Source organism: Gracilinanus agilis, chromosome 6 (assembly GCF_016433145.1).
Source record: "Gracilinanus agilis isolate LMUSP501 chromosome 6, AgileGrace, whole genome shotgun sequence".
NCBI lineage: Eukaryota > Metazoa > Chordata > Mammalia > Didelphimorphia > Didelphidae > Gracilinanus > Gracilinanus agilis.
Genome location: NC_058135.1, coordinates 31,535,798 through 31,561,684, shown reverse-complemented (window position 1 = coordinate 31,561,684; position 25,887 = coordinate 31,535,798). Strand labels below are relative to the sequence as shown.

The 25,887-nt window shown below is 35.9% G+C and overlaps 1 protein-coding gene and 1 pseudogene across 1 annotated transcript in view; both read right to left on the bottom strand.

Annotated features, from left to right (window-relative positions):
* The window catches only part of ADAMTS3 (ADAM metallopeptidase with thrombospondin type 1 motif 3), a 285,453-nt gene that overhangs the window by 63,705 nt on the left and 195,861 nt on the right, over window positions 1–25,887 (bottom strand). Inside the window, exon 3 of the mRNA XM_044681598.1 lies at window positions 1,988–2,187. Within this exon, the coding sequence (XP_044537533.1) occupies window positions 1,988–2,187 (200 nt within the window). The remainder of the gene's footprint in view (window positions 1–1,987; window positions 2,188–25,887) is intronic.
* Window positions 12,577–13,373, bottom strand: LOC123252952 (annotated as a pseudogene).

The following is a 25,887-nucleotide window of genomic DNA, read 5'->3' as shown; positions in this document are numbered from 1 at the left end:
ACTTCAACCAGTTGCTTCTAATTCAGTCTGCTGGAGTCAAACAGAATAAGTCTAATATTTTGTTCAAATAAAACCCCTTTAAACACTTGAAGTCAGCTTTAATGCCTCTCTCTCCCAACTTTGTCATATCTTCTTCAGGACAAATATCTCAAGACATTTCAACTGATTCTCATATGACAAGAACTTGTGGCCCTTTGTCATTCCTATTTCCTCTACCAAGTTTTTTGCCAATTTATTTATATCCTTTTTAAACTGTAGTTACCAGAAATGAACATAGTAATCCTTATGTGGTACAATCAGGGTAAAGGATCATGGGACTATCACTTTTTTATTCTTAGAGATAACGCCCCTGGGAAGTTCTTTTAGCTTTCTTGGCTTCTAACTCATCTGTGCTTGTAGTCCCCTAAAACCTATAGATCTTTTGCTTACAAATTACTTTCTAACTATACCTCTCCCTACCCTGAACTTATGAAATGGGTTTTCTTAAACCTAAGTGTAAACCTTTACATTTTTACCCTAACTAGTCTTTATTATTAGGTTTAATCCAAAATTATAAATTTGTTTGGAACCTGACTCTTTCATCCAGTGTGTTAACTACTCCACCCAGTTTTGTATTATCTTCAAATATGATAAGAATACCATCTATATCATAAACTGCAGGGAGCCAAGCTTATATCCCTGTAAGACTCCACTAGAGATCGCTTGCATAGCTTTCATAGCATCATCAATGGTGGCTCTTAGAGCTGAACCATTTGACCAGTTAGAAATCCATTCAGTTGTGGTATCATTTAGCCTCCCTATTTCATAAAATGAGCAGGAGAGTCTTCAGATAAATATGATATGGGGGTCATCTATAGAGAGAAGATCATTTAATCTATTCGAGGACACCAAGAAGGAGGATGTAAATATTCAAAGAACCCAGGACACAGCACTGGAGTATACCTAGTTAGGAGGAGGTGAGATATGATAAGATTTGGTAAAGAATAGCCAAACAAGTTGAATAAGACCAGTAGAAATCAATGCCACAAAAGCCCAAAGAAAAGAGAACTTAGAACAGGAGTTCCTAAACTTTTTGTGTCCCTTTGGTGGTCTAGTAAAATCTTTGCTCAAAATTAAGAGTATAAAATAAGATAAAATAATTACAAAAGGAAAATAAAGGTCAGTGAAAACTAAGATGAAAATTTCCCCATCTGAGGTCAAGGACTTGCTGAAATCTATTCATGAACCTCTGACCTAGAAATAGTGAATGTTTAAGTGTCAAAAGCTACATAGAAGTCAGGAAGGAGAAAGTCTGAGGGGAAAAAAAGCCACTGGATATAACAGATCACTAGAAACTTAACTGGTTCATATCCTGCTTCAGAAACTTACCAGCTATGTGACTGAGGCTTAATCTAAGATTAACCTTTCCATGCCTCAGTTTCCTTAGCTGTAAAATGAGATTAGGAATACCACCTACCTCCCAGGATTGTTTGAGGATAAAATGATATGATATGATATATATAAAAACATTGCAAGTGTTAAAGTACACTATAAAATGCTAATTTTTGTTACATTATCATCAGATAACATTTTACTTTTCACCAATTTGGTAAGCGAATATTGGAGGAAAAAGAATAATTTTTTCATTTAAGCTATCCTCTATAGTAGTCAAAAATTGAGTAGGTCATGGTTCCCCATCAGAAAGAAATGAAAATTCCATTCTTGCCCTATTTCAAAGTACCATCTTTCAATTTCAAGCTTACACTTCAATGCAACTGAAGATATGTCATCTCCTCTCAGCAAAATTTCTTTGGTGAAAAACCTATTTTTAAAAATCTCTTGTCCCTTCTCTCATTTAACTTTGTTCTGTCTAGAGTACAAATAGTTAGATTTCAAAGAAATGCAAGCACTCACACAGAGTCAACTACAGGAACAGAGGTCTTTTACAAAGAGAGTGAGAGGACAGGACTCAAAATTGAGAATGATCTTGGAAAAGAAGGATACTCACAATGTTCATGAGGGTAAGGAGGTAGTTCTGGACATGTTCTTTGCCATGGAAGCGGACTACAGAATCATCCACTCCTAACAGCACCTCAATGTTGTGGTCTTCATCTCCCGTGTGCCTTCGTCGCCTCATTGTCTCATTCAACTGTTGTTCAAAGTAGCCATAACTAGTACTGAGATCATCAAGGCCCTCCCACTCAGGTCCTATTGAAAAAAAAAAAAAACTCAGTTTATCCATAATTATTTTAATGTCTTTTTTGAAAAATTATTTTTTAAAAATTCTACCCTATCATGGATTCTAAAGCTTCATTCACAGATGCTACAATATATGTTGAAATAAAGTTTCAGGATACAAAATAAATCTATAAATCATCAACACTTCTATATATTACCAACAAAGTTCAGTAGAAAGAGAAATTACATTTAAAATAACTCTAGGACACATATAAAACTGGGAATCTACTTGATAAGACAAATACAGAAACTATATGAATATAACTATAAAACACTTTTCACACAAATAAAGTCAAATTTCAATTGGAAAGTATTAATTGCTCATGGGTAGGCCAAGTTAATATATCAAAAATGAAAATTCTATCTAAATTAATTTACATATTCAGTGCCACATTAATCAAATGAACAAATAATTATTTTATAGAACTAGGAAAAATGATAACAAAATCCATATGGAAAAACAAAAGGTCAAGGATATCAAGTGAATTAATGAAAAAAAAATGTGAAGGAAGGTGGTATACCAGTACCAGATCTCAAACTGGACTATAAAGCAGGAATCATCAAAACAGTCTAGAACAGAGGTCGGCAACATCTGGCTCTCAAGCCACATCTGACTCTTTTGAGGGCCAGATATGGCTCTTTCTGCAGGAGCCATAAAGTCAATTTTTTTCAGGCGCTGTTACAGGAGCGCACTGTGAGCACTGTACGGCTCTCACGAAATTACATCTTAAAAAATGTGGCGTTTATGGCTCTCACAGCCAAAAAGGTTGCTGACCCCTGGTCTAGAACTAGCTAAGAAACAGAATGGCAGATCAGTGGAATAGGTTAGATACACAATATACAAAGCTTAACTGACCTTAGCAATCTAGTATTTGGTAAACCCAAAGACTAAGAACTAACTGTTTAACAAAAACTTCTGGGAAAGTTGGAAAGGTATAGACCAATATCTCATACCCAATCTCAAAATATTGTTAAAATGGTTATATGATTTAAATAATAACAGTGATATAAATAAATTAGGGGAACATCGAATAGTTTATCTGTCAGATCTTTGGAGAAAGGAAGAATTTATGAACAAACAAGAGACAAACATTATAAGATATAAAAAAATAATTTTGATTAGATTAAATTAAAAAGCTTTTGTACAAATAAAACCAATGTAACCAAGATTAGAAGGGAAACAACAAACTGGGAAACGTTTTTATAAAAAATCTCTTTGATAAAGGTCTAATTTCTCATTTCTATAGAGAACTAAGTCAAACTTATAAGAATATAAGCCATTGGGGGCAGCTGGGTAGTTCAGTGGATTGAGAGTCAGGCCTAGAGATGAGAGGTCCTAGGTTCAAATCCGGCCTCAGACACTTCCCAGCTGTGTGACCCTGGGCAAGTCACTTGACCCCCATTGCCTACCCTTACCACTCTTCTGCCTTGGAGCCAGTACAAAGTATTGACTGCAAGACAGAAGGTAAGGGTTTAAAAAAAAAGAATATAAGCCATTGACAAATAGTCAAAAGATATGAAAAAGCAACTTTCAGATGAAGAAATCAAAGCTATCCATAATCATATGAAAAAATGTTCTCAATCATTCTTGATTAGAGAAATGAAAATTAAAACAATTCTGAGATACTACCTCACACCTATCAGATTGGCCAATATGACAGAAAAGGAAAGTGAATAATGTTGGATGGAATGTGACAAAATTGGGACACTACTGCATTATTGGTGGAGTTGTAAATGGATCCAACCATTCTAGAGGGCAATTTAGAACTATGTCCAAAGGACTATAAAATTGAGCATACCTTTTAATCCTGTAATAATACTACTGGGTCTGTAGTCCAAAGAGATTTTTTTTTATTTTAAAATATTTATAGCAATTCTTTTGATGGTGGCAAAGAACTAGAAATTGAGGGGATATCCATCAATTGGAAAATGGCTTAATAAATTGTGGTAGATGTTGATGGTGGCATACTATTGTGCAATAAGAAATGATGAGCAGGATGATTTCAGAAAAAGTTGGAAAGTTCTACACAAATTTTTGCAGAGCAAAATAAGCAGAACCGGAAGAACATTATATATAGCAATAATGTATAATGATCAACTTGAAAGACTTGGCTACTTTCAGCAATACAATGATCTGGGACAACTCTGAAGGACATAAGATGAGGAATGCTATCTACCTCCAGAGAAAGATTTTTTGGAGTAGGATGCAGATCAAAACATAGTATCTTTCACATCAGTTTATTTAAATTTTATTTGAGGATTTGGTTTTGTATGAGAGTGCTCTTACCAATATGGAAGTGTGTTTTGCATGATAATATTTGTACAGCACATATTAAATTAATTATCTTCTCTGAGTTCAGAAGGGAGGGAGAGAGAAGGATTGGATCCTATAATTTGGGAAAACATATTTTGAAAATTATTATTACATGTAATTGGGGAAAAAAGAAAAGAAGTAATAAAAGGATAGTATGAAAATGCAGTTGACTGGTAATGATTTGAAAAAAATCATAAAATTACTATATTAATCTTCTTCATTAATGGTTAAATATGCATCAACAATATACTGTAGTTCATATTATTATATATGTCCACAATTTCTGTTTCCTAAACTGAAATAATTTCTTCCAAGGAACTACCTGAAAAGAAGGGGAAATGAGGGATTCTGGTTCATCAGAGCAATGAAATATAACAATAAATATCTTTAAATAGTGTTTTAATGTTTGCAATTTTCTTTAAAAAATAATATCTTAGACCAGTTGTGCTAGTGCACACCTGGAATCTCTGCTCCCAAGTAGGTTGAGTCTGGTAGGTCTCCTGAGCTCAGGAATTGTTAGCTGTAGTGGGCTAAGTCAATCAGGTAGCTGCATTAAACTCAGCACTAATATGGTGATCCTTTGGAACCAGGTAGCTACCAGGTTGCCTAAAAGGGGTTGAACTAGACCAGGTCTTGGACTGAGCAGCTCAAAGTTCTCTTGCTTCTCAGAGTGGGTGCATAAATTTTCTCTCTACTTCCTGCATGAAAGAAATAGGGAGACCCAGACTTTATATACTTGCATATATCTATAGATTTGTAGAAAGATCTCTATTGATACAACAATTTAATGATAATGTTATTATCATTATTATTAGATTTTACATATAATTATATGCAATTATTTTACATATTATTATACATTACATATTATCATATTTATTTTAAATATGCTTACATATAAATATATAATATTTAGTAAATAAAGATAAATGAAAATTAAATATATAGTTTTAATACATAAGTTGGGATGGAGGAAGATTGTGTAATAGTCTACCTAGCATAGTGTCAGATATATGGCAGACCTTTTAATAAAAAGCTTATTGATCAATTGCAGTTGGTCTTAAAACTTAAACTGTGTTTATTCACATATGAAATATTTTACCATGGGAATATTTTAAACTGCCTTGACTTCCTAAAGATAGCACATATAAAATCCATTCATCCTCATGCCTTAAATGAGTCACATTTAAGACTTTACTGTCTGGATGGCACTTGAATCAATGTCTACTGACACTAATAAATGGACATTTTTCCTTCCACCTTTGGGGTTTTAGTAATGTTGAAGAAAATATGTTTTTAAAATTGTTCCTTGGCCAAAATAAATGCAGACCTCCCAACCAACTACACAGGATTTGAAGTGGCAGAATTTCAAATCCCACTCAAACCTTCCTGAGCACTGAAAAATATATGGAAACTCCCATTCCAAAAATAGTTATGAGACCTGAATATGACCACTAAGATTTAAAAGCTGCATCATAATTCATCTTGACCTGACTCCACCTATTAGCTTAAGGCATCACAGTGGTTTGACAATACACAAATGATGTCCACCACCAGCCACTCCAAATGGAAAAAGATTATTACCTACAAATAATTTTACATTTGACCTCAAGTCTTTACAGGCTTCAGAAGGTGACATAAGGTTGTAGCTCCCATAAAAGTGGGAAATTCAAACATAAGATTCCAGTTCTAAAAATAGCCCTGCCTGGATGTCACTATCTAAGACATCCAAAGGAAATACACTGGCAATTTCATCATCCTACATGAATGGAATAGGGTGAATGATGGCTTCAAAAAGATGGCATTTTCTCTTCAGTTTACTTTGAGTTAGCTTTTCCTTCTCTTAAATAATTAGGATTATGATTGAGTAAAGAGTAAAATCCCTTTTCTGTGAATAAGACAGCTTAGGAAATGAGAAGGAAAAATTTTCTTCCGAGTGTTGCCTTTTCTCCACCTAGGCTCTTGAAGTACATATTTTCCTCATACCATGCAATTTTCCTTTAATATGACTCCTAATGTGAAGTGTCAAACATTTTGGAGAAAAATGGTCTTCTAGTTTCCAGCCCTTTGCCCACTGCTATTTATAGCAGGCAACCTTGACACATCATGAAATAATTTTAGTCATAATTGGCTTCTTTCAGTACAATCTACTCATTTCACTGTAGTTTGTTGGCCTCGCTGAAAGGAATCTCAATGATAATCTTGTCCAACCAATTTATTTTAATGAGGAGAAAACAGACTAGAAATATGAAAGGACTTGCCAAGGTAACATAAGCCCTATGAAAAAAAAATATAGTAGTTGCAAGGCTTGGTCCTTTCATTCCAAATTAGTTTTCTTCTACCAGCTAGGCACCTGGTAGTATGGTGGATAGAAAGGAGGACTTTACTCAGGAAGACCTGAGTGCAAATCTTGCCTAAGAAATGTATTATCTGTGTGACCTTGGTTAAGTCACTTAACTTTTTTAGCCTCAGTTTCCTCACCTATGAAATACAGATAACAACAGTACTTTGTATAAATGATCTTTTTCAAACTTTAAAAGGTGATAGGCATTCTAGTTATTCATTATTGTATCTCTTTCTATCACATTTATTTTTGTTGTTGTTGGAGGTATTTATTTCTTTGTCTCTCGGCAATCGGCATATATTATCTGCTATTCTCCCTCAAAGCATCCTTTGGTCATAGGTATGGGACACACTGGCCTATTTAACAAGTGGACACATAAGGTCACAGTGGCTGTTTTGCCCAAAAACTCATAGCTAGTAAGAGGAAGAAGGGACAGTTGGTCATAAGCAGGCCTACAGGTTTCAAATCAATTGTCCATGGCACTACAGCTGGCACCAGGGGATGGGAGGGAGTATTTTCTATCAGGAGAAAAGAGGCCTGTGCTTGGAAGAACAAAGAAGAGTGCAGAGCGGACTCTCACAGTCCACAGCCAACAATGGCCACAGAATTGAACAAAATCCAAATCCAATTGTCAGCTAAACATTCACCCATTGCCATTCAGGGTCCTGCCATTCCGATATTTCACCAGTCTCATATATAGCTTCTAGGTTGTGAGGCTGAGGGACTGGGATGATGGATTTATGGGTCACCTTAATCTTTATCAGAGAGCAAATTGTCTTTGATGAGAAGTGTGTATGGAGGTAGGGGAGTGAATGTAATTTTTTATTTCATAATGCCCAGATAATTTATTGACTAGGAGATAAAGCAAGAATTAAAAGAATTTTTTTGACAGAAAAACAGTTTTCCTCTATTTATGTGGCTAGATAATGTAGTACACTGAGTCCTAGAAATCAAGGATATCGTAAAAGAAATTGTGTCTCAGACTTGGTAGTTTGCTGTGAGGAATAAAGAATACTGTTTTCTATGGTCTGAATTTGAACACTCCAAATTATATAAATGAAGAGCCAGGTGCAATTATGACAAATCTCTTCTTATCTTCAGACAAGTTGTAGCCATTGTAGTTCTTTAATAGGTCCAATGCTAAACGGAGAGAAAAACTTTCAATAAGTTGTAAAAAAATATGTTGCCACAATTACATATGAGTGATCCAACTTTGGAATGAAAGGTTTCAAATTTGTTCTTCTATAATGCCTGTGGAAGTTCTACATTTGGTTTCTGGATCTTTTCTTCCAACTCAGTGATTTTATCCATAATTGATCTGCTGGCCTCCCATTCCTTCTTTTGTTCCATTATCTTGCATTCCTGGGTAGCTTCCAACTCCTTCAGTCTCCGATAGAACTCTCTCAACCTCTCATCCATCTTTCCCTCAATAAGTTCCTCCTTTTGTCTTAGCTTTCTCCTTTTTCTTTTTTCCTAAAGCAGGGGTCAGCAACGTATGGCTCTCAAGCCATATCTGGCTCTTTTGAGGGCCAGATATGGCTCTTTCTGCAGGAGCCATAAAGTCCATTTTTTTTCAGGTGCTGTTACAGGAGCCGCACTGTGAGCACTGTACGGCTCTCACGAAATTACATTTTAAAAAATGTGGTGTTTATGGCTCTCACGGCCAAAAAGGTTGCCGACCCCTGTCCTAAGGTATTTCTGTATTATATGTATTTCATTCTCAAATATTCCCATGGCTTCATTTTTCTTCTAAGTTAAAATTAAGGCCCATCCCATGCATTTCTCTTTCTCTAGCATTAGAAGTTTTTGAATGTTTTTAACATTTTGGTGCAAGATTTCCAGATCTGTCTTGATTTTCTTCCTATAGTGAAGAGCAGCCACTGCTGCAAATGGATGTGATACTTCTGATGCTCTGATTTAGAGCAGGTGACACAAAGCAGAGTCTGGTTATTTTCACAAAACAGTTTCTCCTCTTCCTGATGCATCTCACAAATGCCTTGTCCTTCAGGGTACATGACAATGTCATCTTGAAGAGTTCTCAGAGGCTTGAATGCCCAGCATGCAGTGCAACATGAAGTCTGAGAGTCTTGGTTTTTGAGACAAGATCTACAAATAGTATGTTCACCATTCAAGGTGATTGCCTTAAGGCTTTTATCCCAGCAAACAACACAGAAAGGGCCTCCTTCCTCTTCAAATTCATCTTCCAACATCCCCTGATGTATTTCAAAGTATCTGTCTCTCAGGAAATCAGTTAGAGCATTTTAGCTCAAAGCTGCATGAGACTTTTGTCAAGATCTTACTTTTTTTTTTTTTACAAGAAAACCCCATGGATAGTACTAGCATCCTGGGGTCCACAGGGTCAGAAAGAATCAGACAGTTGAACAACCAAACCACAACAATGTGCCTGGCACAATGGCAAGCTAATGACAAGAGATCTAGAAGAAGATACCTGGCATATTGTGTGAAATCTCTATGGAAGATGCCAGAACCAAATACTGCATAGTATAAAGATAAAAAATAATAAAGGCTGATATAATAATATAAATTAGTATTTTAATTAAAGCCATGCTGATAGATAAAGTCATTAGACCACGCGCTTGTAAGAATTCAAAACTGCCGCCCCAGCCATTATTACCTCCTGTCTCTTCCTGAGTCTGCTGGCGAAGAGAGCCACTCCCCCCTAACCCAGGAGATTTAAACTGTACTCTGCTTGGAGACGTAGGCGTCCCCATGCCCAAAGAACCGGAACCAGAAACCCGTTGGACCATGGGAAATGTAGTTTTATAATTTCCACATGTCCATAGAAAATACATATATATATACTTAAAGATGGCATCTCCCAAATTTCATTCTTACAATTCCTCCTGAGGTCCGGCAAAAAAAAAGGTTAGCCCTTTTTCTTCGCTGGACCTGTAAAAATAGACAACTTCTAAAATTTAGGAATTTGGGGGATAAAAGAAATAGATGAACGAATGGATAAAATTAGCCGCATTGACAAAAAACCAATTTGCGGGCAGTCCCCTATAGGTATAACAGTGTACAATTAGAACAAATTATACAACTCAATTTCAACTCCCCATAGTTCAATCAACTGCACCCCAAAGTTCAAATTTGGTCTTCATGGTACAGTGAAGGCTTTTTAGACATCCTTCATGGTGTCTTCACCAAACAGGTTCGTCGTCTGGATTCTGGGGAGATGGTAGGATCCTTATCCTGAAATTATTCTCAAAAGAATTTAAACTTTACATTATAGATTACAAAACATACATTTTCTTCTAAGATTTATACAATTCCCCCTGAAATTACTCCTAAAAGAGTTAAATATACATATATTTTGACATTATCGAATTTTAAAAAACTTAACAGATATCCCCCTGAGGTAAATATTAAACACACCTTTTTTTCTTAAAAAGGGTACCTCAGGTCAGCTAAGGATGAGTGGCTGAGTCCTGGGGGTATATGAAATCAATTGGCAAAATAAAAAGAATAAAATTCAAGAAAAAAGAAGGAAAAAATTAACTTGTGAATGAAATGTAAAATGTGCAAAAAATCTGGGGAAAATAAATTTAGACCTTTGAATGAAGGTCTAATTAAAGTGAATTCAGCAGTGTGCAATTACCCATTCAGGGCCAGGACTTAAGGAAAATGTCTCTCTCTGATCTGGCTTATCATCAGCTTTTCAGGGAACTGAGCCAAATAAATAACCAATCTTAGGTGCTTTCTAGGAATCTAAGTCGAGGGGACCCACGTCCTCTAAAGTTTTAGAAAAGACTGGGACTTCAGGACTCAAACCCCAATTTCCAAGCCCTAAAGTATTGGCATAGAAATCTGCAATTCATGCAGATTATCAGTCAGTCAAGTCTCTGACCATGTGCTTTCTTTAGCACTATTAACAGCTCTCATGTTCCCTTTTCATAGAATCAGACAGAAAGGCATTTAATCACAGTCCTATAGGCTCAGGTATTTGCTGTAGAATCAGAAAAAGGATAAATAATGATTATATATGTACTTCCAGTACAAGATGAGAAAAGGGAAAAATCAATTGCTCTAATTAAAAAAATGTTTTAAAAAATCAAAAAAATATATATATAGCTTAGAACTAGAAGGGTTATGTTACCCAAAAATGAGATTTTCTGTGAGAGAAAGTGGGTTTTACAAAATAGCAGATTCACAATGCACATTCAGATAGAGTACCATAATTTCCAATAGCACATTTTAAAACAATAAACAATATTTAAAATCATTTACTTGTTACAACTTTTAAATCTTGGCTAAGAGTTTCTCAACAAACCCTGTTATTGCTTCCATAGCAAAATATGATATTTAAAAAAAGAAACCTTCTGATATAATCATCCTCAGATAAGAATATACAGGAGCTCCTTGGCTTCCTGTTTTAAAAAATCCTGGGTAGGAAATGCTTCTACCCATTTAAGGCAATAATTTCTTTTATAATAATCTTAGAAGAAAATGTATGTTTTGTAATCTATAATGTAAAGTTTAAATTCTTTTGAGAATAATTTCAGGATAAGGATCCTACCATCTCCCCAGAATCCAGACGACGAACCTATTTGGTAAAGACACCATGAAAATGTCTGGAAAGCTTTCACTGTACCATGAAGACCAAATTTGAACTTTGGGGTGCAGTTGATTGAACTATGGGGAGTTGAAATTGAGTTGTGTAATTTGTTCTAATTGTACACTGTTATATCAATAGGGGACTGCCCCCAAATTGGTTTTTTGTCAATGCGGCTAATTTTACCCATTCGTTCATCTATTTCTTTTATCTCCCAAACTTCATTCTTACAATTCTATAAAGATAAAAAATAATAAAGGCTGAAATAATAATATAAATTAGTATTTTAATTAAAGCCATGCTGATAGATAAAGTCATTAGACCACGCGCTTGTAAGAATTCAAAACTGCCGCCCCAGCCATTATTAACCTCCCGTCTCTTCCTGAGTCTGCTGGCCACGAGAGCCACTCCCCCCTAACCCAGGAGATTTAAACTGTTCTCTGCTTGGAGACGTAGGCGTCCCCATGCCCAAAGAACCAGAACCAGAAACCCGTTGGACCACGGGAAATGTAGTTTTATAATTTCCACGTGTCCATAGAAAATACATATATATACTTAAAGATGGCATCTCCCAAATTTCATTCTTACAATAGCATGGGAATTTGGAGACAGACAGTAGTATGATCCATTGGTAGGGCAGCAATAAGATGAAATTAAAGGTCATGGAATCATCATTCTAGATCTGGAAGGGATTCCACTTGCCATTTAATCCTTATTATTATTATTTATTATTATTATTAATTAAATTAATTAATTTAATCTTCATTTTAGGATGTTCGCATAATGTTCTCTACTATACCTGACTCTCATAATGTTCTCTACTATATCACAGCAGTCTCCATCTGTGATAATGAGATTAAATATATCTTGCCCATTCTCAAATCTAATCACCAAAAATGTAAACAACTCCACTTAATTCACAAGTTGAGAGGTCTGTGACCCACATGTGCTAAAGTGAGTGACGAATCAGAATTTGCTGACTGCCTCATGGGCAGTCCTAAGAAAAGTGTCTGTCATGATTGGACACATAATCTAAGAGGAAGGCACAGGAAGTGACACAAAAGATGCCTCTTTAAAAGAGAGTGACAACTTCCTGTTGGGCTCTTTTTTTTTTTTATCACAGGCATTTTTATTAACAGACCATTAGAAAAACAATCATAGTAGAGACCTTTAGTTCATTCTTCTAATAAGCCTGTTGATCTGGTCTTCCCTGTTACCAGCATCTCCACCTTCCACAAAATGTGTAGTCTTTTTCTTCATTCCACCCCATGGAGATGATAATTTGAAGGGCCACAGGAAGTTATTGGCGGCTTTGAAGTGCTTGCCAACAGTGTAGACTCATGGATCAAGTCCTCCATGCAGATAATTCCATATTTACCAAGAGACTTTGCAATAAGGGCATTATCAGTCAGGGCAATTCTCTGTTTCTTGATCTTGCCATAACCCCGTTTGTAAATCAAGTCATTCACAGACTTCAGGTTGGGGTAACCCCATGCAATATATGGTTCCACAATCCTCAGCATGTTAATTGAAGCCTTGTTAAGCTTAACAAATGTGCCATTGAAGATCTGGCGAAGACGAAGAAGCTGCAACACTTTGCGGACTTTTGGGCTAACACCACTGATCCCTCTGATTCTGATCACAAAAGCCAACTTGGGTTCAGCAGATACATAGTAGTTGCCAGCTTTGCGTGCCATTCTAGCCAGCTGGATTTCACTTCTGTACATCTGTCTATACTCCTTGTGATAGGCTTTAGCTTTTTCATAGATTACTTTTCTCCGTATCTTTCGAAGCTTTTTTATAGCCATCTTCTTCTTCAAGTGTTTGGCCTTCAGTATTGCAAAGGCCTTTCACTTTTTCAGAAGGGATTCTGGAACAGATGGTAGCTTCTTCTTTTCTTCTGTGCCCATCATGATTCCAGCCGGGAAAAGAGTTGTTGGGCTCTTCTTGTTCGTGACTTGGACCTGAAGGAGTGCTAGCCGAGACCTTGGACTAGGTGAAACTGCTCTTAATCCTCCCTTGGAATTATACGTGGTGAATGTAAAGACTATGAAGGAACTCTTCTTTCAAGAGAGGAACAGAGACTTTTGCTTTTGCTTTTGTTTCATTCATCCCTGGCCCTCAGGCCTCAGGGTCTCCCAGCTCAGCCTTCTCTGATTAAGGACTAGTTAAATCTGCCTGGGTTGAGTCAGGGGCTGGAGCAAATTACTCAGTGTATTAGATTACTTATCCTATCTTATTCTCTCTCTAATTTTCTTACTTTCTCTCTTCTCATTTGTAAATAAACTTCCATGAAAGTCATTTTGACTTGAGGTTATTCTTTAATTGGGGATTGATAATTATTCAATTCCCTGGTGACCAAACCTTTTAATATTCACCCAGCCAAAACCCCAAAATACCCCTTACACATCCACTAAAAATTCTTTCTTCCCTTGACCATCTCATACTGGACATATCCTCCACCTAATGGCCTTAATTGATTAGTTCCTCTCTGAACCTCCTTTTTGAGAAAAAAAAAAAAACAAAAAAAAAAACTTCTAGGCCAGTCTTGTCTTCATTCCTCTCTGGGTTCCACTCCCAACTCTAGACTTCCTTCACTGTGTCTCTTTCTACTTCCCAACTCTAGTTTCCTTTTAGATATTGTCTTTCCCCATTAGAATGTAAGCCTCCTGATGTCAGGGGCTATCTTTCCGCTTGTGTTTATAGTCACAACATTTAGGAAAATGACTGGAACATAGTAAATGCTTAATACATGCTGGTTGGCTTAAGGAAAATGAAGCCTACAGAAATTAATTGATTTTCCCAAGACCATACAGGTAGCCATCATCTAAGGTTACATTTGGAACTAGAGCATTTAAACCATGCTGCTTAGAATCGAGACCAAAAAAATGGATGTTTGATCTAACCAGTTTCATCTGTTAGCAACCTAAGAGGTAAATTATAGTTACGTGATTTGAGTTAGATACTTTTTTTATAGACATGGTTATTTTATTAAAATGCTACATTAATTTTTAAATCATTAAAGTAACATTAAAATATGTGGTAACTGTATTGCCACAGATGGTGTATATAGTAAAGCACACTAAGAATTAACTATTATTCAAAGGTATAAAATATTCTTGCAGAAAGCTGATGAATTCTTAACCAACTGGGAAATTCCATCGTGTAGTTCAAAGAAAACTATTCAGGCCAACTTATGATGTCAATTCTGAAGTTGTCCTTAAGTAACTGTTTCAATTTTTCAAACCCATTATCATTGAATGAATACTAATTTCCATAACTTCTTTTCCTTCAGTTATGGTTCTGAGATAAATGTATTTGCTTCTTTTTTTCAATGACTGCCTTACTGGGGTAACATATGGAATTTTTGTTGAAAAACTACATTATTTTGCATCCAAAAAAATGTTTTCACATACTTTGGGGTAGATTTTTCTTTAGTAAGGATTCATTCATTCTAAGTCCAACTTTTAGAAAATTATTTTCAACCTTTTCTGTTCCTCTTTTCCAGCTATGATTCCCTCCTTCAACCCCAACCTACTTACCACCCATTCCCTGGCTTGGCTCCATGTAAGTGATCTATTATTTTTGTGCTATGATTCTTTTTTTTAAGTCCCATACCTCATAATATTTCACAATCATTTCATAATTGTGTCTGGATTGTATGTTTTTCCTACTTCCATCAAGACCTGCTTTTGTTTTCTTCCTATTTTTCCTCTTGAGCTAGAGACTTAGTCAGATGTCATATCACTTATTCACTTAACTTTACCTAAAAGCTGTATGAAATTTTCTTCCAAATAAGTAATTTCACTTGAACATTATCCACTTCTGTTAAAGTCCTTATGTGCAGTTCCGTCACTCACTGCCTTTGCTGCCTCTGGGTGTCTCCTTTTCTGTTCTTGTCCAACAAACAATAAAATGTTACTCAAGTTCAAATTTAAATCTGTGTGTGAAATTATGTTAAATTTTTAAGTGATTTTTTAAAAATCCTTTATATTTTCTACTGTCAACACACATTATAAATTCCATGAAAGATCTACTAAGAGATGCTTTTGTTCAACTATCTACTCAATATTAATATCAAGCAAGACCTAAAACTTTGAAATGTATTTTCTCCAAAGGGGATAGGTCCCAATTTACTTAGCCTTTATCAGGACTCTTGTGCATTCAGTTCTGGTTTAAGAAAGACCTATGGTTAACAGTATTAAATGGGTCAGAGAGTTCTAGAAGCATGAAGATTTAGATAAGACCAGTAGTCTTGGGAAATAAATAGATCCGAGTAATCAAAATGGTGAAAGGACCTTTGTCCTTGTCACGTGAAGATTAGGTGAAGGAACTGAGTATGTTTAGCTTGAAGAAAAAAATATTCAGGGGAAATGACAGTTGTGTTCAAGTATGTGAAGGACTGTCATATGGAAAAAGGATTAGATTTGTTCTGTTTTTTCCACAGACAGAAAAATCTGGAACAATGGGTATAAATTACAAACTAAAAAATTTAGGTTTCATGTCAGAAAAAAAGTTGCTAACAGACCCATCTCAAAATGCATTGGCTTCCAGAACACTCCTAAAGGGCTTATGTAAAAGAATGCTATCTACATGGAGAGAAAGAACTATGGGTGTAAGAATGCAAAAGCAAAACAGGACATCACTTATCATATGCATATATGGGTATGTGATTTGGGGTTTAGATCTTAAAAAAATCAGTCTAGAGCAAAAATGAAGAATATGGAAATAGATATCAAGTGACAACATTTGTACAACCCAGTGGAATTGATTGTCGGCTCTGGGAGGGGGGAGGAAAGAAGGGATGGAAAGAAAATGAATCATGGAAACTTGGAAAAATATCTGTTATAAACAAATAAATATAATTTTAAAAAAATACGTTGGCCTTCTTTGATAAACAATGGATTCCCCCTACTTGAACATATATTCGCAGAGGTTACAAAGAGTGTAACAACCACTTGTTAATTATAATTTAATGGAGATTCCTTCCAAGTATGGAATGCTAGGTCAGGAGTTGGTAGAAAAAAAATACTATAGCTGTCTGGCTAAATCTGGCATGCTGCCTGTAAAATTTTGTATGGTCTGTAAGCTAAAAATAGTTTTTACATTAAAAAAGAAAAAGAATATATTCTTAGTTTGTGTGTCATACAGAACCAAGCAGTGAGCCAGATATGACCCACATGCTGTGACCTTTCCTGACCTAGACCTTTTTTTCCTCTCTCAATTCTCAAAGTCTATGATTCTGTGTTTCAGGGTTGAAGCAGGAGAAAAACAAACACTAGCAATACAGAGCAACATAGGAATTATCTACATAAAAACAACTAAACAGGGGAGTTGAGGAGATCACAAAAGTAAGAAGAAAAAAGGAGAAACTGGCCCAAGACAGAGGTTTGGGTCACCACCTCGCCCCCCCCCCCGCCCCAGTTAATGGCCATGACATAGCAAAGCAGACTGAGAAGGAATGGTTAGGTAGATGGAAAACCAAGAAACATAAGAGTCGTGAAAACTCATGTAGGAAAGGATAGCTAGGGAGAGAAGATGGTCAACAGAAGCAAATGAGAAAGGTTGATCAGCAGTGAGGTTGAAGTGAAGAATTCAAGAAGGATGAAGGCTGAGAAAGACCACGAATATAAGCAATTAAGAGAACACTGGTAATGGAATAAGGATGTTTGCAAGGGGTGGAGAAACATGTGAGAGGAGAGGAAATGGAAGCAACAAGTATAGATACTTTTCAAAGAAATTTGGCTGAAAAAGGAAGGAGAATTTTAGGATGATAATAGATTCAGGAGATATAAGGATATATTAGATACAGCACCGGGCTTAGAGATGGGAGGAAGTCCTAGGTTCAAATCTGGTCTCAGACACTTCTCTAACTCTGTGACCCTGAACAAATCACTTAATATCCATTGCCTAGCCTTTATTGCTCTTCTGCTTTGGAACCAGTATTTAGTATTGGTTATAAGATGGAATGTGAGGGTTAAAAAAAAAAAAGGCAAAAAGCTAGATATTGAGCTCCTTTGAGAAAAGGAGAATGAACAGGAAGTGGCATCTACTCTAATTTGTATAGGTGAAAATTTTAATGCAATGAACTCTGATTGAGTCTTAAGTAATGCTGGTAAAAGGAGAGTTTGTAAGTGGCATGAGGAGCAAGGAGTATTCTGACTTCCCTTCTAAGACATGAAGTGATTGTGAGAGAAGGTGCAAACAGTGACAGACTGGGTAGTCATGGATTCAGTGTCATCTGGGGGAAGCCAGAGCCCTGTGAATGAAAGCATTGCAAAAGTATGAGAAAGAAATCCAGAATGAAGGGAAGTTTGTTCAATATTGAACAAGAATTCTTAATGGCACAGCTGGGAGGAATTACAGTAGGACAAGTGGATAGTGCAGAAAAGTAAAAAAATGAGAAGATGGATGATGAAGGTTAGAAGGTCAATAAGGCAGACAATGATTAAGTTATATTGGAATAGGGAGTATAACAGGAGATAGAAGATCCGTAGCCATAGTGTTATATGTAGATAGTACATGCATTGGAATACCTATAGACTCTCAGGGTGTTGGTGGTTCTGCACACTGGTCAGGGAGGTAGTGCAGTAGACAAGGGTGGCAGTGGTGGGGCATAAGTTTAGAGAAGGTGTGAGAGGGTTCAGTTATCTCACTGTTCTCTCCACTTATTTATGGTTAAGAAAGCTTACAAATTTATTGACCAGCTCTGCTGTATGATCTGCTATGGCTTTCACTAGCTTTGGTTTGAAAATGTGAAGTTCAAGTAAGAAGTATGATTATTCATCAGATCAGATTTCATCCTTCTAAAATGAATGCTGCCAAGAAGTATTGGAACTTAATTTCAACATTAATCCCCCAATCACCTATGCTTCTCATCCCATTCTTCTCAATCTTCCAAACTTCTAATCTTTGCCTAGGAGAGCCTTCCACCTATGCTGAATCAAATCATTTTTTCTCCTCATTTTAAAAAAAGTCTCTCTTCTTTTAGCCTGTGCTCTTTGTTCCAAATAAATCAATTAAAGCTCACTTTGCTCCCTCCTTCCACCCTCACACCAGTTCATGACTTGAATAAGTACTTAGATTAGAAAGACATCTCAGAAGTCATCTAGCCCCAGCTTCCACCCAATGGAGGGATTCTCTGCACATCTCTGCCAGATAATCATCTAGAGGGCTTCAACTCTTCCATTGATAGCTCATTAGGGGCTCATTTTCAGATGGCTCCTTTTAATTGTAATGGAGTTCTTCTCTTAATTTAACCTCAGCCTGAATCACTATAACTTGAAGTTATTACTTGTAGTCCTATCTTCTAGAGAAACAGAAAAGTTTAATACTCAAACAAAGACAGATATAATTTTCCCCACTTGGCTAAACATTCCCAATTTCTTCAAATGTTTCTTTTAGAATTACTTTTTCTTCTTCACTAATTTTTGTGAGTTTTTGTGAGTTACTATTTTTAAAAGATTTTATGTATGTATATATGTAACATGACATAATATATTACAGATATGTAATAAATTATAATAAATATGGTTATCCAAGAGAAACAAATTCTTACATTAGCTATGTCCAAAAATGTCTCATTCTTTTTCCCTCCTACCTTCCCAAGAAGGCATGTAATATGATATGGGTTGTACATATATTATCATATTTCCCTGTTTGTCATGTTGTGAAATAAGACATATGTTGCTTACACTAGAGAAAAATTCATGAAGGAAATAAAGTGAAGAATGTTGTGTTTCAATCTGTATTTGGTCCCTATCTTTTCCTTCTTTGGAGTTGGATATCTTTTTTTATCATGAGTCCTTTAGAGTTGTCCTGGATCTTTGCCTTGTTGATAAAAGCTGTCATTCACATTTGGTGATCAGACATTATTGTTGTTTCTGTGTACAATGTTCTCCTGGTTTCTGCTCACTTTACTTTGTATCATAAAAGTGAATCATATGAATATATAAATAAGACTTTCTAGGTTTTTTTGTGATCGTCCTGTTTGTCATTTCTTATGGCACAATCGTATTCCATTACAAACATATCTACAAGTTGCTCATTCATTCCACAATTGATGGATATCCCTTCAGTTTCCAGTTCTTTGCCACCCCAAAAAGAGTTGCTATAAATATTTTAGAACACAAAGTTTCTTTTCCTTTCTCCTTAATAGCTTTAGGAAATAAACTTAATAGTTGTATTATTGGGTCAAAAGGTATACAGTTTTATAACTCTTTATATATAATTCCAGATTGCCCTCCAAAATCGATCAGTTCACAGTACCATCAACAATGCATTGGTGTCACCATTTTTCTACATCCCCTCCAACATTGGTCCTTTTGCCTCTCTATCATTTTAGCCAGTCTGATAAGTGTGAGATATTTCAGAATTGTTTTGATTTGCATTTGTCTAATCAATGATTTAGAGCATTTTGATTTTTTTCATCCAAAAACTTGTCTATAGCTTTTGTCCATTTATCAGTTGGGAAATGGTTCATATTCTTATATATTTGACAAAGTTCTCTATGTATTTTACATATGAGACCTCTCAAGAAACTGTCTATAAATTTTCCTCCAACTTATTGCTTTTGGAAGGAGGACTCTGATGATAACCACATTACTTCCCACGGGCTTACTTATCTTCTCTAAACATATAACTCTCACAGCTACAAATCTAGCTCTACTATCCCTCCTGAGCATCAGCTCTCCATTTTAAATTTCCTATTGGGCATTTCAAATAGGATAATCCAGCAATATTTTAACATGTCTAAAACTGAACTGATTAATTCCCTCTCCAAAAAAATAAAATCCCCCCTTTCTAACAACTTTCTCTCAGAGGCACCTCCCTCCTTCCAGTTTCCCAGGTTCATAGTATTGCCACTATGTTTATCTATATTAGACCAGAGCACTATTAAAGAGAAAAATGTTGATCAAATCAACTCTGAACCTGTACCTCATACTCACCAGATAAACAAAGATGACAAGAAGAAAATGACAACTGTTGGAGGAGTTGTGGTCAGACAGACATAATAATATACTTCTTTTTGTGGGGCTAGTTGTTTCAATCGTTCTAGAAAGCAATTCAGAACCATGTCTAAAAACCCTTTTATCTAGTGATACTACTACTAGGTCCATACTTCAAAGAAAGAGGGAAAGAATATTTAAGTACAAGGGTAAGAGAAAGAGAGAATATTTATTAAGAGCTCATTTAGGTACTGGGTCCTACACTAAGTCCTTAAAAATATCATTTCATTTGATCTTCACACAACCCTGGAAAGCATTTTTTTATAGTTGAAGAAACTGAGGCAGACAAAATTGGAGTGACTCATCTAGGGCCCATTTATCTAGCAAGTGTTTGAGGTTGGATATGAATTAGGATCTTCCTGACTCAGTACTCTATTCGCTGAATTCTATTATAAGAATTTAACAGAACTCATGGGGGTAGGCAGCAAAGAACTGGAAATAAAATGGATGCCTACCGACTGGCTAGTAGCTGAAAACATTACAGCATATCAATATGATGTTAATATTAATTTAAAATTATTCATGAGTAATAATTAAAAATCAATAAGATATTTAGAAAAGAAGGTAAGACTGATGTGAACTAATGCAGAGTGAAATCTCAAAAGATAGCTGGCATCTCCAATGTAGGGAAAATAAGAAATATTTCTGAAATTTAATTTTCCAGAATATTTCAAAAATATTTCAGCCAATATCACTTATAAAAATCTAAAATTAAAAATATATTAGGAGTTAACAGAAATGTATAATAAGCACCAAGAACTATTCCCCCAAAGTTAAATGGCCTTAGTTTTCAAAGAAAGAATTCCAAATAATAAATGATCATATGAAAATATCAAATGACTAATTCTAGGCAAAAAACAAATGAAAACAGTGCTGAAATTTGACCTCATACCATACAAATACTGATAAACATGATAAAAATGAAGAACATTTTTGTATGGGAGAGACTGTAGGAAGACCCACATTAAATGCTAATTAACCACATTCAGAGAGAAAACTGATGGAACTACAGCTTTCTTTTTATTTTTTTACATGTTTTCTTTTGCAACATGGCTAATATAGAAATATATTTTGCATGACTTCACATGTATAATCAATATATTTCTTGCCATCTCAAGGGGTAAAAGAAGGAAGGAGAAAATTTAGAACTTAAGATTTTTTAAATGAATATCAGAAGTTCTACTGTAATTGAGACATTTAATAAAAATGTATTTTAATTAATTCAAGGTTAATGACGGAACTCTAAAGACACTCTAGTATTCTTGATAATGATTTGTAATTATGCAACAAAAGCCAATAAGGCTGTCTATACCTTTTGACCCAGCAATCCCACCAATGGTCATATGTCCAAGAAAGTCAAAGACCCTTGCCAAAATATTCACAGCAACCCTCTTTAGAGGAACAAGGAATCTAAAACAAAGTGGGAACAATTGGAGAACAGCTTGGAATATAAATGTGCATGTGTATATAAATGTACACAAATGCATGCATATATACATATATAAATACATATAAATTTTATGTGTCTGATATATTAATGTCAAAGTATATCATTATATTATAAGAAGTGACAAATATCTGGAGTGAGAGAAATATGATGAGATTGATTTGAAATGATGCAGAGTGAAAAACAGAACCAAGAATACAGTCAAATAAACTCAGTAACTGAAAACCAAATCAGGTTCCAGGAGAAAATATAATTAAAAGCATTTCCCTCATTTTGACAGAGGGATAGGAAGTCTATAAGCCTAACATGTCGCATATATGATTTCAAGGTATGGTCACTGTGTCAATGTTTTTTTGCTAAATTCACTTTCTTTGCTAAAAAAGAGATTCATTTGTAGGAAAGGGAGGCATAGCCAGAAAGACTATTATGTAAGAACAAAATATATCAATAAATATTGCTGAAAAAGAAATAATGTAGTAATATGACTATTTAAGTATACTTTGTTTAAAACTATTTGACAATAATTTATACAAGACCAGTAGAAAGGCATATAGCATATAACGCTAAGGGGACTCAGGAAACTACAATAAATCTATACCCAACTTTTACCTTTTGGGATTCATCATACTTTTGACTAATATAAGCCAAGCAGGAGAATGTACTGTGCATGGGGATGTTGAAAGCAAGAATTATTTTTAGAAATGAATCAAGCACGTAGAACATGCACCATATTTTTTGCCAAAGAATTATTATGAGGTCATTTCTCAAATGGTATATTCTTGACATGATATAAACAAGGTTGGGATTTATGCAAGTGTAGAAAATCATTTAGTAAATTTCATAGCTCTCTAAGTAAAACCAGCTGTTGTTTCAGTTAACCTTTCAAGAAAAATACAACCAATATTTCTATCTAGTAAAAATTAATGACCTTCAAGTTGATTATATTCAACACTCATTAAGTATCTACTACGAGCAAGACATCAGGCTACGCACTAGAAATATGAAAACAAAAATGAAAAGCCCTTATCCTCAAGAACCTCATATTCTACTAAAGACTGGAGAAAGATATGGCCTGTCAGCTAGTAAATGTAGTGCAAGATGAAATGAGAACCGTAATGGCTTATGCAAATGCAGAGAGGAAAGAGTTGGAGTTTAGAAAATAGTCAAGTAGGATAAATAATATGGTGTTGGAACATATGAAGACACTAATAGAGATTAACAAACAAATTAGAGAAGGGAAGGAATAAGATGCCAAGATGATTATGCAATTGGAAATAATAGAGAACACGGCCACAACAAAGAAGGGGGGTGAAATACAACAAGAGATTAAAAATGACAACCCAGAAAAGCAAGAAGTTGCAGAGGCAGAGGCAGCTCCTGTAACAATCCTTCCCATAACAGATAGGACAATTGTGCAACTGGATGCTGGGATCATACAAGTGAAGGGCTACAAACCATTTAATGGGGGGGATCTAGAAATTTTAAAAAGGAGGTTCCCCCAGTTTTTTGTAAATCCACATAAGGCAATCAAAGAATTTAAAAGGGCAGTCAGGCTTTACAATCCGAATTTCGAGGACATTGAACTCCTGTTATCAGAACTATTTGCCCCAAGTGAGAAGGCTAAATTTATTGCAGAAAAAAGAACCAATCCCAATCTTGCATTGTGGCCAGAGCATCATCAAGATCTGGAGCTGTCATCCCATGCAAATATGACATATCTTAGGAGATGCAGGGAGGACTTGGCAGAGGCAATGAGACTTCATGCCAGAAGATCAAATGCATGGGGCTCATTTGAAAAATTGAAGCAGGGGAAGGAGGAACACCTGAGCATATACCTAGACAGACTGCTGGAAGCTGGGGAGACTATCCTAGGGTTTAGGGACATGACTGCTGAGGACAACATTCAGCATATCAGGAGGCAATTTGTGAAGGGGAGTCAAAACTACATCCAGACATATTTTAGACTACATTGCCCACAATGGGAGACTATGCCCATTGAGGAATTGAGGAAGACAGCGGCTTATGTCCATGAATCAAAGGATAGTAAATCTAAACCATCTAGAACCTCTGAAAAAGATTGAGAGATTGCTGAGCTAAAAAAGCAATTGAGGGAAGATCAGAAGGCCAGGGAGGTGGAAGAAATTAAAAATATGGCTCTGATGTCCACCATTCAGAGGAGCCAAAAGAGGCTCTAGTGGCAGTGCAAACAACAAAGTAAAAAGATGTTTCTTATGCTCCAAAATTGGCCACGTGGTACGGGATTGTAGATTTAAGTCCCAGATTAACTTTGGAAATAGGAATAATAACAATAACACCAGGAGGAATACATACTATAATTCCAGATATAGTAGTAACACCAATAATAATAACAGGGACAACAACAACAATAGTAGATACAGTGATAAGGTGAAGGCCAGATGATATGACCATGACTGTGCCAAGTTTAGTAAGTCCCCAAGCTTGTCAAAAATGGAAGAATACCTGTCCCAAGGAACTAGACCTTGTACCTTATGCACTGAGGAAGCAGCCTTAGAGAAAGCAGTTGTTGCAAGAAAAGAGAAGGGCAGTGATAATGATGTAGCAAAGGAATGTGAGAAGAACAAAATGGGTACAGAAGAAATTATGAATTATGGATTGGAGGAGGTAACACAAAGTTACAAAGATATGACTGAGGAGAAGTTGCAAATGGAGGAGGATATAATAGAAATTAAGGAGAGAATTTATGGGAAAGGAAACAGTGATATGGGGTACACTGACAGAAAACCAGGCACATCTGCACAAGTTCTTGATAAAAGCTTGAAGAAGGTATGTCTCACTATGGGGGGACAGAACCATTCTGTAGTAAGACTGTGGATCATTTACATGTACAGCAAGGCCAAACAGCAAGGGCAATGATTATAGACAAGTGTTCTAATGGGGATCTCTTGGAAATAGACAGTGTCAATAAGGGAGATGGGCTCCTGCAGACCGTTGAGAAGGAAAGTGCTAAATTCTCAGATACAAACACAACCTCTTCTCTATCACCAACTAGGGAAGCTGGAAGGGAAAGTGAAAAGTCTAGTAGCTACAATACTAGAGGAATTTTAAAGCTAGATCCTGGAGCTAGGGAATTTGTACCAACCCTACTTCAGGGTCAAGTGCATGAAGATGTAGCACACTTTCAAGCCTGTGATACTCCAAAGAGAGCTGCCTTTGGAGTAGATTCTGAGTTAATGCATTTAAAGGAATTCAGTTTCATAAATGTCAGTAGCCAAGAGAGGAACAAAGTGACATCAATAGGGACAAAGGAAGAATCTACAACAATGACTTTGTTTCCTATGCAAAATACATCTAGAGTTAAGTTTCTTGTTACTGACATGGAGTCTAGGGAGCAAATACAAGAAGAAAGCATAGACTCACAGGATTGGGATGTAGTCATGAACCAAAAACACATTCCCAATTCTGTAGAATTTCCTTTAATGCAGAGAAATACCTCTCCTGAATCTAACTTTGCTCAAGTCAAGCAAAGCATGTTCAGTGGAGAGAAGGACACTCTACCTTACTCATGGTCTGGGAAAACTGAGATACACTTTGACACTGATAGGCCCATGAACAGTCCAGGGATGCCAATTCAGGCATTGGCAGTCCAACAAGCCACTTTTGAAGGAGACTTACCATCATTACACTCTCAGAATCCTGAGCCAGCACAGACAGAAGTCCTGGAACAAGATCAATGGGATTTGGGGGACATAGAGATAGAAACACCTTTGGTACCTGTTGATCAGACAGCTAAAGACAGGGAACCTTTGGTTATGGTGACAATAGGAGATCAAATCTATCCTGCTCTTATTGATACTGGAGCAACCCGGTCTGTGTTGACATCAGCACCAGAAAATTGTGCTCTAATGGGGTCTGTGAAAGTAAAAGGAGCCACTGGGCAAATGGAGTTGGTGCCCACGCTAAGATCTAAGATGGTGAAAATAGATCCAATGACTTTAGAACATT